General features: G+C 32.7%; 1 protein-coding gene across 1 annotated transcript; it reads left to right on the forward strand.

Moving 5' to 3' along the window:
- The first annotated feature begins 4,827 nt into the window (after positions 1-4,827).
- On the forward strand, positions 4,828-6,878 carry LOC145008180 (transcription factor bHLH30-like). The gene is made up of 2 exons (XM_078966804.1): positions 4,828-5,352; positions 6,083-6,878. The coding sequence occupies exons 1-2, from the start codon at positions 5,011-5,013 to the stop codon at positions 6,566-6,568; spliced, it is 828 nt and encodes a 275-aa protein (XP_078822930.1). The 5' UTR covers positions 4,828-5,010; the 3' UTR covers positions 6,569-6,878.
- The last annotated feature ends 11,608 nt before the right edge of the window (positions 6,879-18,486 follow it).

Below are 18,486 nucleotides of genomic sequence, written 5' to 3' on the forward strand. Positions count from 1 at the left end.
TCGTGATATGCTACTACCTTGGACTCATATATGGGTGTATTTGGGACATAAAAACAACAAAGAATCACCAAGTTTTGGGTGTTTACGTCCCAAGAAGATCTTGGACCGTGAACTCCAAAATCATGGACCAAAGTATGTTTTGAAGATACCTAAAGCCTTGGACATTTACTAGGAATTGTTTCCACTTAAATGAAGGACCAAAAGACATCAAAAACACCCCTCAAAGTGAGTTCACGACCCTAATGAGGTTCTTGGGCCGTGAACATCAAACAAAGGCACCAGAGTGTGCCTAAGTCCTTCATATGCTTGGGATAAAAGTCTAAGACCTATACCACATGTGCAAGGGACTTGAAAGCATCAAAATCATCATTCCAAGGGAGTTTATGGCAGTAAACTCCAAAGGAAATAGCCTTAGGGCCGTAAACTCCTCTAAGGAGTGTTTCTATGCCTTAAACCCTTCAAAGAATTAAACCACCAAGTTGGAATACTTTTAGGGATCATTTAACACCTCAAAACAGCCAAGGACATTAAGTCTTGGAGTTTACGACCATAAACTCAAGAGTTTACAACCATAAACTCCATGTGTGAGGTTATTTGGAGAGTAAACTCAAGTATAGGGTCCTTTGGAACCCTAAACCTAAGTGCCTTGTCCCACAATAGCTTAGATGCAATCCTTTGGGCTTATAACACTTATATAAAGTGTTTATTATGTTCTAGGATGTCTTAACATTAACAATTAGTAATTTAAGACTAATTGAGTGCATATATGTGTGATTATATGTTCATTAGGATCGTAGTGTGTATACAAGTCCTCACTTGACACCTAACAATCCTACACCGTCCAGTTCATCCAAACCACCATCTACAGGTGAGTTCATACCCCTAAATCAATATTTAAAATGTTTTTAAATGCTTTAATGGGGGGGATATAAGTAGAAAACACCATGCTATTAAATCACTCATATGTATTTTATAACTGTGTTTTCATCCAGCATATTTCACATACTACAAAATGTGATGCATGAAATGGTTTTCCATCTTAAAATACTTTGATAACAAAAGTATTAGTTTTGAAATGTTTATTAACATGACATCAAGTCACTCTTAATTATTATTCAAAACTCTTAGATACCTTGCAAAACCATTACATTTACCTTCTTGAACAAACAATTGCCTTTCAGTTAATTATCATAGGGATAGTTAGAAGATACAAAACAATATTCCTATTACAAGGAATCACACAAGAATCAGTTCATTCATGAGTCTATACCAGTACATTACATGATACATGAGTACATATATCTAAGATTACATGATACATGAGTACATTTATCTAGGATTACATGATACATAAGTACATTTCCATAGATACATTTATCTGAATACGCTTACATGAATACCATACATGAGTACTGTTACATAGATACATTATCCTGTATTCACTTACCTGGATACTTGTACCTAGAGTTATGAGGAAGATTTATTCGTACCTTCTGTGTAAATTTTCCTGCCTATCCCTGTTCGACGGGATGTCTAGACGGGACTAACCATTCCGGAACCTAGCTGTTAGCACCACTGGGTGATAAACATCCACGGGTGTCTAAGGTTATCACTTATAATAGATAGATTGATATCGGAACTAACCATTCCTCCATCCTGCTGTTGCAACAGAGGATGAGATGAAAATCTTCGGATGATCATTAGGTTACCACTTATATTAGGAGTCGGCTACGGTACTAACCCTTCCTCTAACCTGTTGCTGCTACAGAGGATAATTGGACAATCTTCGGATGTTCATTAGGTTATACATATCGCTTACTGCAATGGTGTGTTAGTCCTGGTATCCAGGGATAATACTTACATGGTTATATTTTTCCTATTTACTTTATTTTGTGATATATTCACATAAATGATGAGTTAGACCAATTACTGTTTGTAGTAGTCAAAAAGAAGGAAAACCTATCATTTTACTTACAAAATATTCGGGTCTTGGTAGAAGACTGCATTGTCATAACAAAACATTCGGGTCTTGGTAGAAGACTACATTGTCATAACAAAACATTCGGGTCTTGGTAGAAGACTACATTGTCATAACAAAACATTCGGGTCTTGGTAGAAGACTACATTTCATACTAGTAGGAAATAAGGGATTTCTTAGGGTTTTTCATACTTATATCAACTGTCTTACTTAAAGGTTTTACATGACATTCATAACAGTTTTTCAAAGCAAGACAATGACACTTAAATACTTATGAATTCACCAGCTTTAAAGTTGATACTCTCTTTCAAAATAACTTGTATTCTCAGGTCACCAGTAGACAGGTACGATGACTAGGTTTTGAGAAGACGGAGCACATACAAGTCTCGTCTTTTATTTTTATTGTATATTTTTGGTGTCTTATTACAATGAAAGAACACACATGTATTAAAACTTTACTTATAATGCAATGGATGATGTTGTTGCTTATTTACTACTTTACACTGTTGTGATACTGTACATGACGTCCTCCACCCTGGAACGTTTCCGCTGTTCTTGGTTTTGGGGTGTGACATAGACCACAATGATTGAAAGTTCCAAGACCGGGTATGTAAATCTTATTTATAATTTTTTCAACTATAAATCTTATTTATAAAATGTATTAACTTTAAATATATAACACTTAAATCTGTGAACTTACCAACAGTACATTGACGTTTCAAAAACCATATGTATTCCTAGGAAACCGCGAGATGGATGATTGCACCCCCAAAAGAAACGATTGGTCGACAAATCTACTAAAGACGTATCATCATTATAATTATGCCTACATGTTAAGGCACCTTTTGTACATGGTCCTTTTGGGTTGCCTTCACCAAAGCAACTTGACAGTGTGATTTATAAATAGAGAGGTTCATATGGTTTCTTAATATATTATATGAATAATATATTAAAGTTGAAATCATATAGTATAATTAATATTAGAAAAAATTAATTAAGAATTAATTTTGTGGCTAAAATACATTAATTAAATATCGGAGACTTAAACTATCAAATGTGTGATAGTTGAATATTGGACTGAGGAGCCTCTTGGACTAGGCATGGACGCAATTAGGGATGTGTCTATCCTAATTTCGGCCATAAGGGCCTTATTACAGAAGCTTCCTTGGATAGCTTAAGGCCTAAGATGTCCATTAGGGTTCAAACTGAAACCCTAGTAACACCAGTATACATAAGACTCTAAGGCATCCAATTTTCGGCCACTTGAACCCTAAGAGTCTTCATAGCCAGAATTGTGCCTCTCTTCCCCTCTTCAATATCATCATCTTGCTTGTGTGGTGTTTGTAAGCCATTAGAAGAGTGATATTTGTGACTCTAAGCTACAAGACAAGAAGATTCAAGCCATTTGTTTAAGAGGTAATCATCTAGATCTATTTTCTTGTGATAATTTCAAAATATGTATGCTAGATCTAGGGTTTATAAGTCTTGGATAAATTGCATGTACAATAAAGAAACCTAGATCCAGACTTCAGGGTTTGCATGAACACATATGATGTTATCTTGTGTAAAACCTATCATAAACAAGTTTTAGAAACTACAAGGAAAAAATTTAATAAGTATTAAAGTTGTAACCTTTGCTAAACCTCGTGAACCATTTATGTAATTTTTTTTCCTAAAATTATATTACAAATGACACTTTTTATACAATATTGTGTCAGAAAGCATAACTAACTAGGGACCATATATATATATATATATATATATATATATATATATATATATATATATATATATATATATATATATGAGAAAAGGGATTACAGCCCCACCTAAGCTTAGGTACTAAACCTCCTGAAAATACATTGTTTTACTAGATAAAGATTACGGTTAATGAATTCACGATTAATACTACAAGATGTAAATTCAAGATCGACACAATAGGGTTTAGGGTATAGAGTTTAGGGTTTAGGGTTTAGGTTTATGTTTAGGGTTTAGGGTTTAGGGTTAAGGTTTAGGGTTTAGGGTTTAGATTTAGGGTTTAAGGTTTAGCTTTAGTGTTTAGGGTTTAAATTTAGGGTTTAGGTTTAGGTTTAGGGTTTAGTAATGTTCACTTTGATGAAGTAATAAACGATAATTGAGGAAATAAAACGGAGATGATAAAACGATAATGAAAGAAAAAAAATGTTATGGAGAATGATATATTTACCAAGTGAAACCAAACCGGGTATATTTAGCATATTAAAACGACATATTTTAGAAGTTTAGTACCTAAGCTTAGGTGGGGCTGTAATGTATATTCGTTATATATATATATATATATATATATATATATATATATATATATATATATATATATATATATATATATATATATATATATATATATATATATATATATATATATATATATATTGAAGCAATTACATATAAGAAGAAAAGAAAACTTTGGCAAATCACCAATGGGTTAAAACGTCTAAATATGTATTTGAATGTCTTATACCTCCTAAATTGGCTATTAAATTATTATTATAATAAATCAAATTTTAATCATTTTTAACATTATAATTAAGTTTAAATTTTATATAAAAAATGTTTTCAAGTATACTGAACATGTATAAAAAAGTATTTGTGTTGTTATCGATCGTTCCTAACACCATGCATCTTATCTACTAAAATCTTATTAGGGAACAGTCTTTCTAAATATAATTTAGGTGATGTAGTCATAATTTTATAATTATAACATTAACTAGCAAACAAAAAGAAAATATAAATATAAAAAAATCAACAAACAACAAAAAAGAAATCTGTTTAAATAGCGCTGATTTACGTGATTCTCGCTTCAAACCCCAAAGCTTCCTTCTTTTCAACGCTCTCAGTTGCTATCTTGCGAGCACTACCAAAACAAAACTATTTCAATTTGAAGATGATGACAATGATATCCATAAATCATTTCAATCATGAACAAGAACCCACTTCGATAATCGCTCCATTTTGTATCTAATCCGTCAAACTGAAACAAAAACGATACGATAATGGAATTCCCTCCAAGTTTTTTCAAAGGGTTTACTTCTTCTGAGGAGTTTGCGTTGAAGGAGATGATGATGATGAGAGGGGGTTGTGGTCGGACGACGTCGTCTTCTTCATTGGTGTTGGATAATGAAAGGGGAGAGATAGTGAGGGCTCTGGTTAGACCTGCCAGTATTCATCATCATCCTCATCATCATAATTCTCATCTTCATCATCATCAAAAGGGGGCAAAAGCAGAGAAGGCTTTAATGGCTTTGAGGAATCATAGCGAGGCGGAGAGACGGCGGAGAGAGAGAATCAACGGCCATCTCTCTATGCTTCGTAGCCTCATTCCAGGCACCACTAAGGTCAATTTCGTTTATGCTCTAATAATGTTAGAATTTTTGTTGCTTCTTTTCAAATAATTTATCATCGTGTTTGAATATTTGATTCGATTACTAATTTCTTGGCGAATATCTATCTGGGTTTACTTTAAATTAGTTCTAAGGGTGTTTTTCATCGTTTTGAGCACTTCCCATGGCCACATTTTGACTTTTGAGGTCATTCCTGTTGCTGTTAAAGGCTGAATTTAGCATGAATTTCTCCCAAATTATACACTTATATATTTCTATTTCTCCCACTTGTCAAAAAAGTTCAATGTGCTTCTCAAGATTTTCGCAAAAAATTGAACATTTGGCTTCAATTGTCATCAATAAAAGACGATTTGCGAGTGGTTGTTCCTTCCATGTTCCTATTCCTTTAGCAAAGTTCCTTTTCCCTTTGGGAAGATAAAGCATCTAAACACCCCCTTCTTTATGCTTTATTGAAGGAAAAAAGGATAATTGATATAAATGTAGAATTTCCTAATTATCCATAACCTTAATTACTGATTAACTTCAAAACATAAATTTAACAACCATTATGTTATATCGGAAAGAAATTATTTATTGAGGTAAATGTAAAATTACCTAACACACCCAAAATATGTGATTTTCACCCTTTTATCAAACACCCGATACAACTTTTTTTTATTAGTTGTCAAGAAGTTAACCGTTATACCAAGATATTATATCTAAATTTCTTTTTATGAACAAACAGATGGACAAAGCATCATTACTCGCGGAAGTCATCTCCCATCTGCATCAAATGAGGAAAACCGCAACCGAATCCACAAAAGGCATTCTTATACCAATGGACATCGATGAAGTAAAAGTCGAACAACAAGATGACACCATTGGTCTCAATGGATCCTCATATTCCATTAAAGCCTCTTTATGTTGCGAATATAAACACGAAGTCCTCTCAGATTTGAAAGAAGCCATCGATGGCCTCAATTTAAAAACAATTCGGGCAGAAATTGCAACTTTAGGAAGCAGAATGATTAACCTTTTTGTAATTACGGGTACCAAAGATGATGTGAACATCAAGGACATTGTGACTTCGATTCGCCAAGCACTCAAATCGGTGCTTGATAAGTTTTATGCCTCGCAGGAGTTCTCGGAAAGCAATGCGCTTTCAAACAAAAGACGGAGGGTGTCGTTTTTTACAAATGAAAACTCGTCTTCTTTAGGAGACTTTTGGTGAAAGAAGTGATATCTGTAAGGCCCCATTTGTTATGCAGAACATGACAGGACAGAATAGTAGTAGGACAGCTGTATGTGAAAAAGACGAAAATTTCCTGAAATAGTCATGTCCCATGTAACAAACGGAGCCTAAATAGATTGTCTTTCTATGTGTTTGGGCAAATGAAATCAGATTTTTAACTTATTTCGTTTCTGATTTAGAAATGGAAGGTCATGTGTACGATAGTTAAACATAAGATGTATGTCGAACAAGAACAAGTTATTGTATGTTTAGTTGTAGATAATGAAATCCTTACATAGATCTTTGTTCATCATTGTTGTTCTGATGATGGATGTTATATATGTTATAAGTGCAAGACATAGTAATTTATTTTCATTTTTATTTTTTGAGTATTAGCATATAATTGCATCTAGGGTCGGTTCCAGGTTATCTTAGTTACTATGCCAACTAAAGTTATGTTTATATAAAAAAATCCAAAATATTATATGCTATGTGATTGATATGTAATAAAATATTAAAAAAGGAGGCTTAGTAGGTATCGAACTAACATAAGAAGACCTCTTAAAAATCTCTCTCTCTCTCTCTCTATATATATATATATATATATATATATATATATATATATATATATATATATATATATATATATATATATACACGTTGAGGTTCATTTGAGACCATTCTAATTTTGTGAGACCGTGAGACCAAATCTAAAAATAATTTTAAAATGCAAAATAAATGGAAATATCCAAAAATTCTTTTCTTAAATATTATTTTCGGAACTTGAATTAACTAAAAAAAATATAAAAAAAATAAAAAAAATTCCGTTTTTTTTTTTGAAAACTACGTGAAATATTCTAAATAAAATATTACACTGACATATTCTAAAAAATAATTTTAAAATGCAAAATAAATGGAAAAATCTAAAAATTCTTTTTTTAAATATTATTTTCGGAACTTGAATTAACTAAAAAAAATAAAAAAAAATTCTATTTTTTTGAAAAATACGTGAAATATTCTAAATAGAATATTACACTATACATATTCTAAAAATAATTTTAAAATGCAAAATAAATGGAAAAAATCAAAAAAATTCTTTTTTTAAATATTATTTTCGGAACATGAATTAACTAAAAAAAAAAAAAAATGCGTCTCACGGTCTCACAAAATATAGGTGGTCTCAAATGAACCTAACCCTATATATATATATATATATATATATATATATATATATATATATATATATATATATATATATATATATATATATATATATATATAGGTAAAAGTTCAAATGATGAGAACCATTAAAGGTTAAAAACCCTAAGAACGACTCATATTACATATGTTAGATCTGATATCATTTCTTCATTATTTTCCTGAAACAAAATAAATATCCTCTCACCTCCTTCAACCATCTCTGATGAACACCACCACATCCACCATCGTCGACGACCGCGTCACCACTAAGATATGGTAGATCTCGAATGCATCAGATCTGGACCACGTCCTCCTCTTCTCATCACCAAAATAAGATCTAAGATTTCTGCCAAATCTCTTCCCCTTCTTTCTCCTCCGGCAACTTCTTTCATCGTCGTCTCCTTTATCAGCTATCAGAAACCGACATCCATGAGATTCCGACATCACCATGTACCACCTCCAAATGCATCATCACCATCGTATCTTCACTACCCCTCCATATTTGCTTTGCCTCTATACTGGTTCTTGCTCGTGATTCCAGATCTGATTTCCTTCAGATCTAGTTCAAAAACTTCAGATCTGATTTCCTTCATATTCTCCACATCTAAAACATCTGAAGCTTTTTTGTTTATTTGGATTTTGTTCTCCGATTTGAAGCATGTTTGCAATTGAAACTATAGTTGCCATGGGATCTAAAGAAGTCTAACAGAGCTTCGGTAAGATTGAGACCAGATCTGAGACCGTTGTCAACTACCACCACTTATATTGCTTCGCCGCTCTATTAAACACTGTCAAATATCCTCCATCTATTTATCTCTGATCTCTGGTGAAACATATCATGTATGTTGATATTTGTTTACTTTTTTTCTCTTTCTATTAAGTTGTGAATTTAATGTTCTAATCTCTCATTTGTTGTTTACTTTTGTTAAACATAGTTTTTTCTACTATTAAGTTGTTAATCCATGTTTATTATGTTTTTTATAATGTTTGCATCATTTTATTGTTGTTAAGCTATGAATTGAATTTAAAATGTTTGTTATCATGTTAGTGTTTTCTCAAATAATATGAATTTTGATTTTGTAACCTTTGAACTGTGATGTTTTAATGTTGCAAACATTGTTTAGTTCTATTTAAGTTGGTTACTGTGAATGCATGAGTTAATATGTTTTTAAGTTATAAATACTATGAATGAGAGTCCTAAACTGATTATTAAATTGTGAATGAGAGTTCTGAAAAACTCTATTAGATTGTAAATTTTTGTGGTGCACACAATCTATCTAATGAATTTTATATACTAAATTGTGAATTGTGTATTTATTATATTAACGTATGTATATAAGTTTCAATTTGAAAATATGGTTGTAAATATAATTTTTTTATTTTGTCTTAGATTGTGAATTTATTATATTAAGTTGTGAAGTTTGTATACTAAACCATGAATTTTGTATTACGTTGTGAATTTCATTCACAACTTAATATATTAAATTCACAATATAATACATATAAATGTTGTCATATATTAACATATAAATATAAGTTTTAATTTAAAAATATGATTGTGAATATAAATTTTCTTGATTTAAATTATGAATTTTATATATTAAACTATGAACTGTCTGTATTAAGAGTTTAAAATTTGTATTATTGTTGTGAATTTATACTTTTTTTTTAAACTATGAATTTATTATAATAAACTGTGAATTTTACGTATTAAGCTATGATTTTGGTATTTTAAACTTTGAATTAACTGCATTATGATGTGAATATTTATTTAAATTAAGAAATTTATTATATTAAACTGTGACTTTTGTGTTTAAAAATGTGAATTGATTGCATTAAACTATGAATTTTCTGTTTAAATTGTGAATTGACTGCATTTTGCTATGAATTTTTTATAATTTGTGTTAAAATATGAATGATTTATGTATAATTTTTTGTGTTAATTTTCTTATGAATATATATATATATATATATATATATATATATATATATATATATATATATATGTTGTTATATAAATTTGTAAGAATCCACTAGTTTTTATAATTGTTTTGTATTAAATTCAAAACAAGTGAATAAATATAATTTATTAGACTCTGAATGTAGTATTTAAGTTGTTAATACAAGACTTTATATACAGATCTGATTTGAAATAAATGACGACTACTATATTGATACAGGTGGTTGGTGTCGACATGTGGTGGCAGAGTTTGAGTTTTTAACTTCTTTGAATTAATGAATTATTGTAAAAAGAGTTTGTATTAAGTTGTGAATTTTTGTATTAAACTGTAGACAAAATGTGTAAATCTATATTTTATATAAGTTTTGTGTAAAAATATGAGAGCATATACGAATTAAAATATTGGACTGTAAAAATTATAAGGTTGCTTTTTTCGTACAAAAAAACACAAAATATTAGGATTTTAACATGTTTAATAAGAGTATTGTGTAAATATTTACTAATTAATTAGAGTTCTTAGGGTTCTTAATCTTTTATGGTTCTCATTTGAACCACTCCCTATATATATATATATATATATATATATATATATATATATATATATATATATATATATATATATATACATCATAAATGGTCCCTATGCTTTCAAAACTTTTAACAGATGGTCCTAATCCCTCACACCGTTAGAACTCCACCATTAACCCTTATTTTATTATAATAATATAAGGGTAAATCGGTCTTTTCACCTGTGCCCTCTTATTTATTGAGGGAAATGATTATGCCTGAAGCACCTGGTGCTTGGTACGTACTCTCTTATTTATATTTTTGCAATTTTGACCTTGAACTCGGCGAGTTGAAGGACCAACTCGCCGAGTAGAAGGGTGATGAGGGGCGGGTTTAAGTTGTGGACTCGACGAGTCGAGTCCCGGACTCAGCGAGTAGGCTCTGCCTGGACAAAAACTCTAATCCGAGGGTTTGCACCATATTTAAACACTTTAACTTGACCTCCTTCATCCCATTTGCTCCCAGAAGACCCCCATAGCTAACCCTATCCGTTATTGAAGCAATCTAAGGCATTTGGAGTGATTTGGTGCTTGTATGACCCAAGGAAGGAAGGAGAAGCTTGCAGGATCAAGAGTAGGCTAGAAGGATCCGAGTTTGAGTATCATTTGTAGCCTTCAAAAGGTATAAAGTCTATACCTTGTTTGTTCTTTTGATAGATCCCATTTTGTGGAGTTTTAGGGCTTTTCTAATCCATTTTGGTCACCAACCATGATTGCAAGCATGGTTTGGAGTTGATGTTTCAGATCTAGGTCTTTAGAGGGGTTGCAAGGCAGAAAGGTGTTGGATAATGTGTCTAAGTCCATAACTTATTTGGTATATACTTGACCCGACCGGCATGGTCCATTTGGGTTGCATCTCATCCAAACTATTATGGATAATTTTATGAGAGTTATACACATATGTTTATTAATATATTATGGGTTATAATATATTAATATGAAGTTACGTTATTTAATTAGTTTTAGTCTTAAATTAATTATGAATTAATTTAGAGATTAAAAGGAATACTAATTAAATTATGGGCTATTTGTTTTATATAGTGTGGGCTAATACTCATTTGTTAATGGGCTAGGCTTATGTGGAAGTCCATGGATGATCCATGGAGCTTTTAACCTATGGATCCTTGGAAAAGGAAAAGACATGGGTTATTAGGGTTTCACCCTAACCATGCATACTATATAAGCATGCTTATGGAGCATGAAAGATAGCCTAAGATACACTAAGAGAAAAACTAGTGATCTAGTGTGTGTGTGCATGTGTGTGGCCGAAAATACAAGAGTGTGTATACTCTCTCAAAGTTTTCCAAGAGTTTGTGGTGTTTGTGATTCCATTTGAGGCATTCACACTATTGGTGCTTGGCCCTCAAACTCCTAAGAACCCAACACACCAAAAGGTATGTAATCTCTTCTAACTCTTTTTATGTTGAAATGTTCCCCATGCCATGTTAGATAGGTTATAAACCTTGGAAAATTATTATTTTGCATGTATTTAGACAAACATAGATCCAAGGTTTATTAGGGTTGCATGCACACTTAGGAAGTGTTAGATTGCTCAAAACCCAACAAAAGGAATGGCTCTTACACTCAAGGTTGGACCCATGCATTGTTAAGGTTTGTTTAAGGACCTTTTGAGCACAAACTCCCATGCAAGCATGTAAAGGTTGTAACTTTACTTGCTAGATCGACTATAGAAGCTTAGATCTACCTTTTGATCAAGGGTTGTACGTCTGAAATCGAAGATTTATTGAGTGGATGTGATCGACTCGACAAGTCCATTCTTGGACTCGGCGAGTCCAAGGGTTTTTGTCCCATATCAGTTGTGGGTCGAAAGGAGCCAATTGAGTGTGGAAAGGTTCTAGGGAGTCCCGAGGAGTGACCCAACGTTTTGGACTAATCCATTGTTCTGAAATTTCATAGGACTCAGCGAGTGCATGAGCAGACTCGGCAAGTCCAAGAAAGAAAGAGTACCAAGTAATTTGCATGGTTACTTCACACCTTGTTTTGTGATCCTTGGCATGCTAGTCACAAAACCTGAAGGGCACACACGAGATTGAAACATGCCATTGAACAGTTCAATGAATCTCAAAAGATCTAGGAGTTTCAAAACCAATTAAAACCTAATAATACATTTCGTTTATCTTGGTGGAAATTGGTGAATCGTCATTCACCTACCTTCAAATTGTTTTATAGCTTGGATTACGGCATACCTCTTCTAAGTTATAAAATAGTTTGTTGGGTCCTAGCCTTAATATTTCATATTGGGTGTCATATTAAGGACTTTAAGATCAACTATCTTGAATATCTCCCAAAACATGTCTGGTTTAGACATTTATGATCTTCCCAAATCTCTTGAAACAAGCTTTCCTAATGAAGATCATGTCCCTTGGAAATCATACTTCTTTCACCTCCTCCAATTATTCTCCCTAACCCACAAGTTCTTGAAAAGTTTAAGGTCACTTGAGCCCTATTGGCAAGTAAAGGCCTAGGTGTGGTCACATCTTAGAGATGTAGTCACATATTGACAAGCCGGGAGAGTTGGGTGTCAAAGTCTTGAGAAAGTTGGTGGTTCGATCACTTCCTAAGTCACATAGTGAGTTCTTTTGGAACACCTATGAAACAGACTATGACAAGACCCTTAATGATCTTATCTATCTGTTAAGATCAACTTCCTCAAAACTTGTTGGACATTGACAATAGTGACACCGGAAATCTAGAAAAGCATTCTCTTCCCAATGGAAAGGGATCGGCCATAGTCAACTCGGTTGAACAAATGGTAAAGAGAAAAGCTAAGTCTGTGATAGTCCCGTGTACCATTATCAAAGGGTCCATATGTTTATATTGCCAAAGAAAGGGTCATTAGTTGTGAAGCTGCCAAATTTACCTAAGGATGTTAAAGTCAATAAGTTTGACTCTACTTCAGGTAAAGTCCACTATCTAACTCTGCTAAGTTTCTATTATGAGATTCTTATTACATGATGTGACTGGGTCACATGTTGATGTTTTAAGAATCAAAGAAAAAATGAAGGAACTTAAAGAAAGAATATGTTGAATCTGATCGCATAGATGGATTTCTATCGCGTAGTTTGAAAATCGGATTCTTAAGCTACTTCTTAGGAGTTATGAGATATTGCTTAGGAATAGATAACAAAAAGTTTTCATATGGATTGTAAGGATAAGTTTTTCCGCATTGTTTTAAAATAAAAGAAAAATTTTGATTTTAGTTATTTTAAAATATCCTTACAATGGCATTTGAGGAAAAATTGTTGCTTATATTATTCCATTAATAGCAAGAGTGGAAGTATGAAATTGATTCCTTTATTTGTGGTAATGTCTAAATTTACCAAATAAAGAAAGATTCTCATCACCCAAGTCTTAATTAGACTGGAACTTGGAATCATGCAAGTTGCATAGCATGATGAATGAGAACTTTCAAGTATTTGAAAATTAAGACTAATTACTTGTTCACATGGATGTGTGAGTCAAGTAAAGGACTAAGGGATCAAGTACACATTCTTGTGCACTGGTCAAGTCCACCACAAAAGATCAATAAGATTATTCGTCATAATTTACTAAAGTTCAGTAAATATGGTTATACTTACAAGCTTAAGTGTAATTTTGAGACATTGGAAAAAGGTTCCAATGTAAGGCAGAGCGAATAAGAAGAATCAAATTAGGCAGAAGGATAAAAGTTTCTCAAATCTGAAAAGATGGGAGAGTACTTTAGTATCAGCTTTGTGATTATCTTAATGATTAAGAAACCATATCAAAATTAGTTATCTAAGGAAGTCTTAGTACATTCTTATGACTAAGAAGAAGGGATCTTGAATTGTTGAAATGGTTAAATCAAGAAGATGAGTCATACTTCGTTCCAATACGAGTCTTAGAGTCATACTCCAAGATTGTAATTTGAGTGACATGCCTTTAAGAAGGTTTAAAACACGTGCAAATGTAAGAGTAAAAGTGTCCTACTCTAGTTCATTTGAAGTTGGTAAGTTGTGATGTTTTGGATAAAACAAAGACCAACTTAGGCCAACTATGTGAAGTGTTTGTCTTGGTTAGAATCCAAACTATCTCTTGGATGTTTGAGAAGGGAGTCTTATAGGTCAAGAGGACAGTGGGAGTCTTAAAGGTCTTGAAAGTCTCAAGAACTAATCAAGAATAAAACCTAAAGTTCTTCACTAGCACACGACTTGAGGTTTATAGCCTATCGTGTTGACATATTCTGTGCCCATTCCTGTTAAAGTTGGCTTTGCATATGAGTTCTTAGAGTTCTCAATGTGTTGCACAACAACTTGGAAGCAATGGCAAGCCCTTGGGCTGCCAGGTGGCAAGAAGTTAAGATTGAGTTCAGTCCATATAAGTTTAGATTTGTCATTATCCTTGTCTTGTGACTATGGTTTTGACAATTCACGTGGATAAGAACACATACACCATTAAATCTAAGTGTCATAAGGTTTCTCTTCGATTCATGAAAATGATGGTGAGTAAACACTTTCACTAAGTAGATTTTAGTTAGATAGCAATTGTGATATTTGCATTCTCAAAGTTGTTAGTGGAGCGTGTGTGGTTTACCGGCACACTAACCTGGACTTGTGAGAAGTGGCAAAAAGGTCTAACCATTATGATTACGACATCCATCTTCATAATTGTTTAGACATACAAGTGTGCTATCTAAGGGAAGGTGTATGTTTTTTGATAAAGTTTTATCAAAACAATCTAGTATTAGAAATCTGAACTTTGGTAAGAAAGTCAGCTGATTTCTGAGTACATGTCAAAGCTAGTGGGAGCATAAGTGTTATGCTAATAATCATCATGTTAGTGGGAGCATGATAATTATGATAAGTATTGCAAGTTAGCAATGTTAATTATAGAAAACAAAAGGTTTCAATTGGGAAAAGTTGTTTTGCTATAATTAAGGGAGAGGAAATTATACTTCATCTCAAATCTATAAGCTTAGATCGTGAGGTTTTAATCATTTAGTCAAGGATATATATATATATATATATGTATATATATATATATATATATATATATATATATATACATATGAATTTCATGTTAGAATGGCTCAACATAAGGAAATTCTGTATATGGGTCCATTATTTGCGTTCAAAAATTCAATTATGATTACGGCATCCCTTTTCATAATCTGAATTATGAGAACTTGGCAAATTGAAATGGAAATATTATAGCAAAAGACTGGTTTTGTCTTTATGTGAGACATCATGAATCGTCTCCCATATGCTTCAGATATATGATCGATTGCATGTGCTATATTCATCCTTTCTAAAAATTTCGAAATGCTTGGGGCATTAAGAAGGGAAAGGGTCTAGAATTAGATATGACTAAAAGGATTAAACAAATGTCGAGGACAATCTAAGGTTTTCCAAAGATTGGTTGCTCAAGGACAATTGGAAGTATAATGATAATTCTGGACAGACCATATTGACATAATCTGTAAGGAGGAAACTTTTGTTCAGAAGGGATTGTCAAAATGGAATCTGGAAATGTTTCAAAGTTAGAAATTATTCAATCTGTGTAAGATTAGGAAACTTAATGCAAGAAGGATGTTTCCAAGGAGTTGATCTCCTTTGGAATACTCTGTAATGATTGTTTCCAAGTCTTTGTGAATTTGTGCATAATCATTACAAGAGGATCAATGCATATAAGTTTAGAATCTAATAGATTTCAGAAAATGGCATGAATTTGGAATTCTTGCATTTTCAGTAAGATTTGGGACTGTGAAATGAGAATCATTGGTGTTATGTTCAATTGATCTATTTCACAAAGTAAAGATCATATACAAACATAGTATGCATACTTGGTGCGCGGAATGACTAGTGTTTAGAAAACATAGTGTACATGCTTGGAGCATGGGACAACTATTGTTTTAAAATCAAGAATAAAGTTGATAGCTGAAACAGTATACAATGAATAATGTGTAATCATATGGTGATAAATAAAAGGTGTTTTATTTATGTTCATAGGTTTTGATACCATATTGGATTCAATTATTATTGTGTTTCACTTTGCATGTTTTGACTTCCCAAATAAACTAGGTTATTCTTCCAGAATGACTAAGTTATTCAAACCATCCACAGTCGGTCATATGTTGGAAGTAGATATGAATTAAGATTGTCATGGGTTGGCTTGTAGAGGTCTAAGGTGTTGGACAAAGGGCTACAACACTCATGAGTGCTCATAAGTTCTGAGTATTGGATTCAACCCGCGCTCATTGGAATCACTTCATGGATTTTGTCACAAGTGATCATGAGACGATAATATCTTATATTTTTCAAACCTAGAGATATGAGTTGTTACTATAAGTTGATACTACATTGATTGCACGAAAACGCATTGGTAACTCGATGTTATAAAACCTGCCTTTGTGTATGATTCAATAAGTAGTAGAACAAGCCATATGAGTCGAAGTTTATCCATTCCTTTTCCCTTCGGGATAAAAGCGATATTCTGTGGGCCCCTCGATGATTTGATGATGACAAATGGAAGTGCTCGGCCGGGCCAGGACTGATTTGATTTGTTCAATTAGTCAGTCGTCATAAATCGGAAATCGGGAAACAACAAATGGACAGAGAGAATGATTATAATCCATGTCTCAGTCCATATGATATATAGAATGGAGGAATATATGATCCCTTATCTAATGGACAAGTCATTGACAAAGGTCAGCATTTATCGACAAGGTTAGAGTTCGACAGAAGCTTTTGAGAGCTACGATTTCCAGTTGGTTCCTGAAGTCATACGCAATAATAGTTTTAGACTTATCCAAGTGGGAGACTGTTGGATTAATGTCTAAGTCCATAACTATAATTGGTAAGACTTGACCCGACCCGGCAAGGTCCATTTGGGTTGCATGGCATCATGCACTTGGATAGACTATAATGAGAGAAATAAGACACTTATGGTTATTAATATATTATAAGTTCTAGTATATTAATAATAAGAATAATAAGATTATTTAATTAGTATCGATCAAGAATTAATCTAGGATTAATTAAGTGATCAAAAGAAGACTAATTAAATATATGGGTTGATTGTGTAAATCATCCATACTTGTATAGTGGGCTAATGCTCCATGGATTATCTAGTTGGGCCAAAACCCGTATGATGCTCCATGGATGCTCCATGGTGTATTTGAACCCATGGATCCAAGGAAATCGAAAGTCATGACAATTAGGGTTTACCCTAATTGTAACACTATATAAAGATCTTATTCTTGACAAAATCGGACTAGTATTATTCGAGAGAGGGCTAGCCGATTTTCATGATGGATTATCTAGTTGGGCCAAAACCCATATGATGCTCCATGGATGCTCCATGGTGTATTTGAACCCATGGATCCAAGGAAATCGAAAGTCATGACAATTAGGGTTTACCCTAATTGTAACACTATATAAAGATCTTATTCTTGACAAAATCGGACTAGTATTATTCGAGAGAGGGCTAGCCGATTTTCATGAAGTGTAGAATTCTCTCAAGTTATTCCAAGTGTATTTGGTGTTGTGTGAACCATTTGAGGTGTCACACTTGGGGCACTAGGCACTCAAGCTTCAAGAAGATATTCTACATCAAAGAGGTATGTATTCTATCTTGTTATATTGATAGTTTTGTATGTTAGATTAGGATAATACCTTGGATGTTCATATTTGCATGTATAATAGAGAAAACATAGATCCAAGGTATTTAGGGTTGCATGTACACTTAGGAGTGTTAGAATTCTCATAACCCAATAGTGGTATCAGAGCCTAGGCTTGTTTTCTTGTTATACCTGCAATAGAAGCTGAAAAAACGAATTTGTTGCTGTCTGATCATCAGACTCGGCGAGTCCATCAGGAGACTCGGTGAGTCCATGCCTAAAATGTGATCAATTCGATCGAACTCGCCGAGTTGGTTCATGCACTCGATGAGTTGGACCCCTAGACAGCATATTTTCGAGGTTTTTGGCTAGAAATGGACTAGGAACATTACCCTAAGTTGTTTTTGAACTTATAAACTTGTTTTTTAATGTGGTAATGTTCATGCTAATCCATTTTCAAAGATAATTGTGAATAGATTCATGTTTTGTATTAGTTTAAGGTTTAGACTAATTACATGAAAAAGTTTGATTTGAATTATCTTGTTCTTATGAGTTGCTTAGATTAATAGAAAAGTTGAATGAAATAGTTGTTTTC

This window comes from Lactuca saligna, chromosome 8 (genome assembly GCF_052625555.1).
Source record: "Lactuca saligna cultivar CGN05327 chromosome 8, ASM5262555v1, whole genome shotgun sequence".
NCBI lineage: Eukaryota > Viridiplantae > Streptophyta > Magnoliopsida > Asterales > Asteraceae > Lactuca > Lactuca saligna.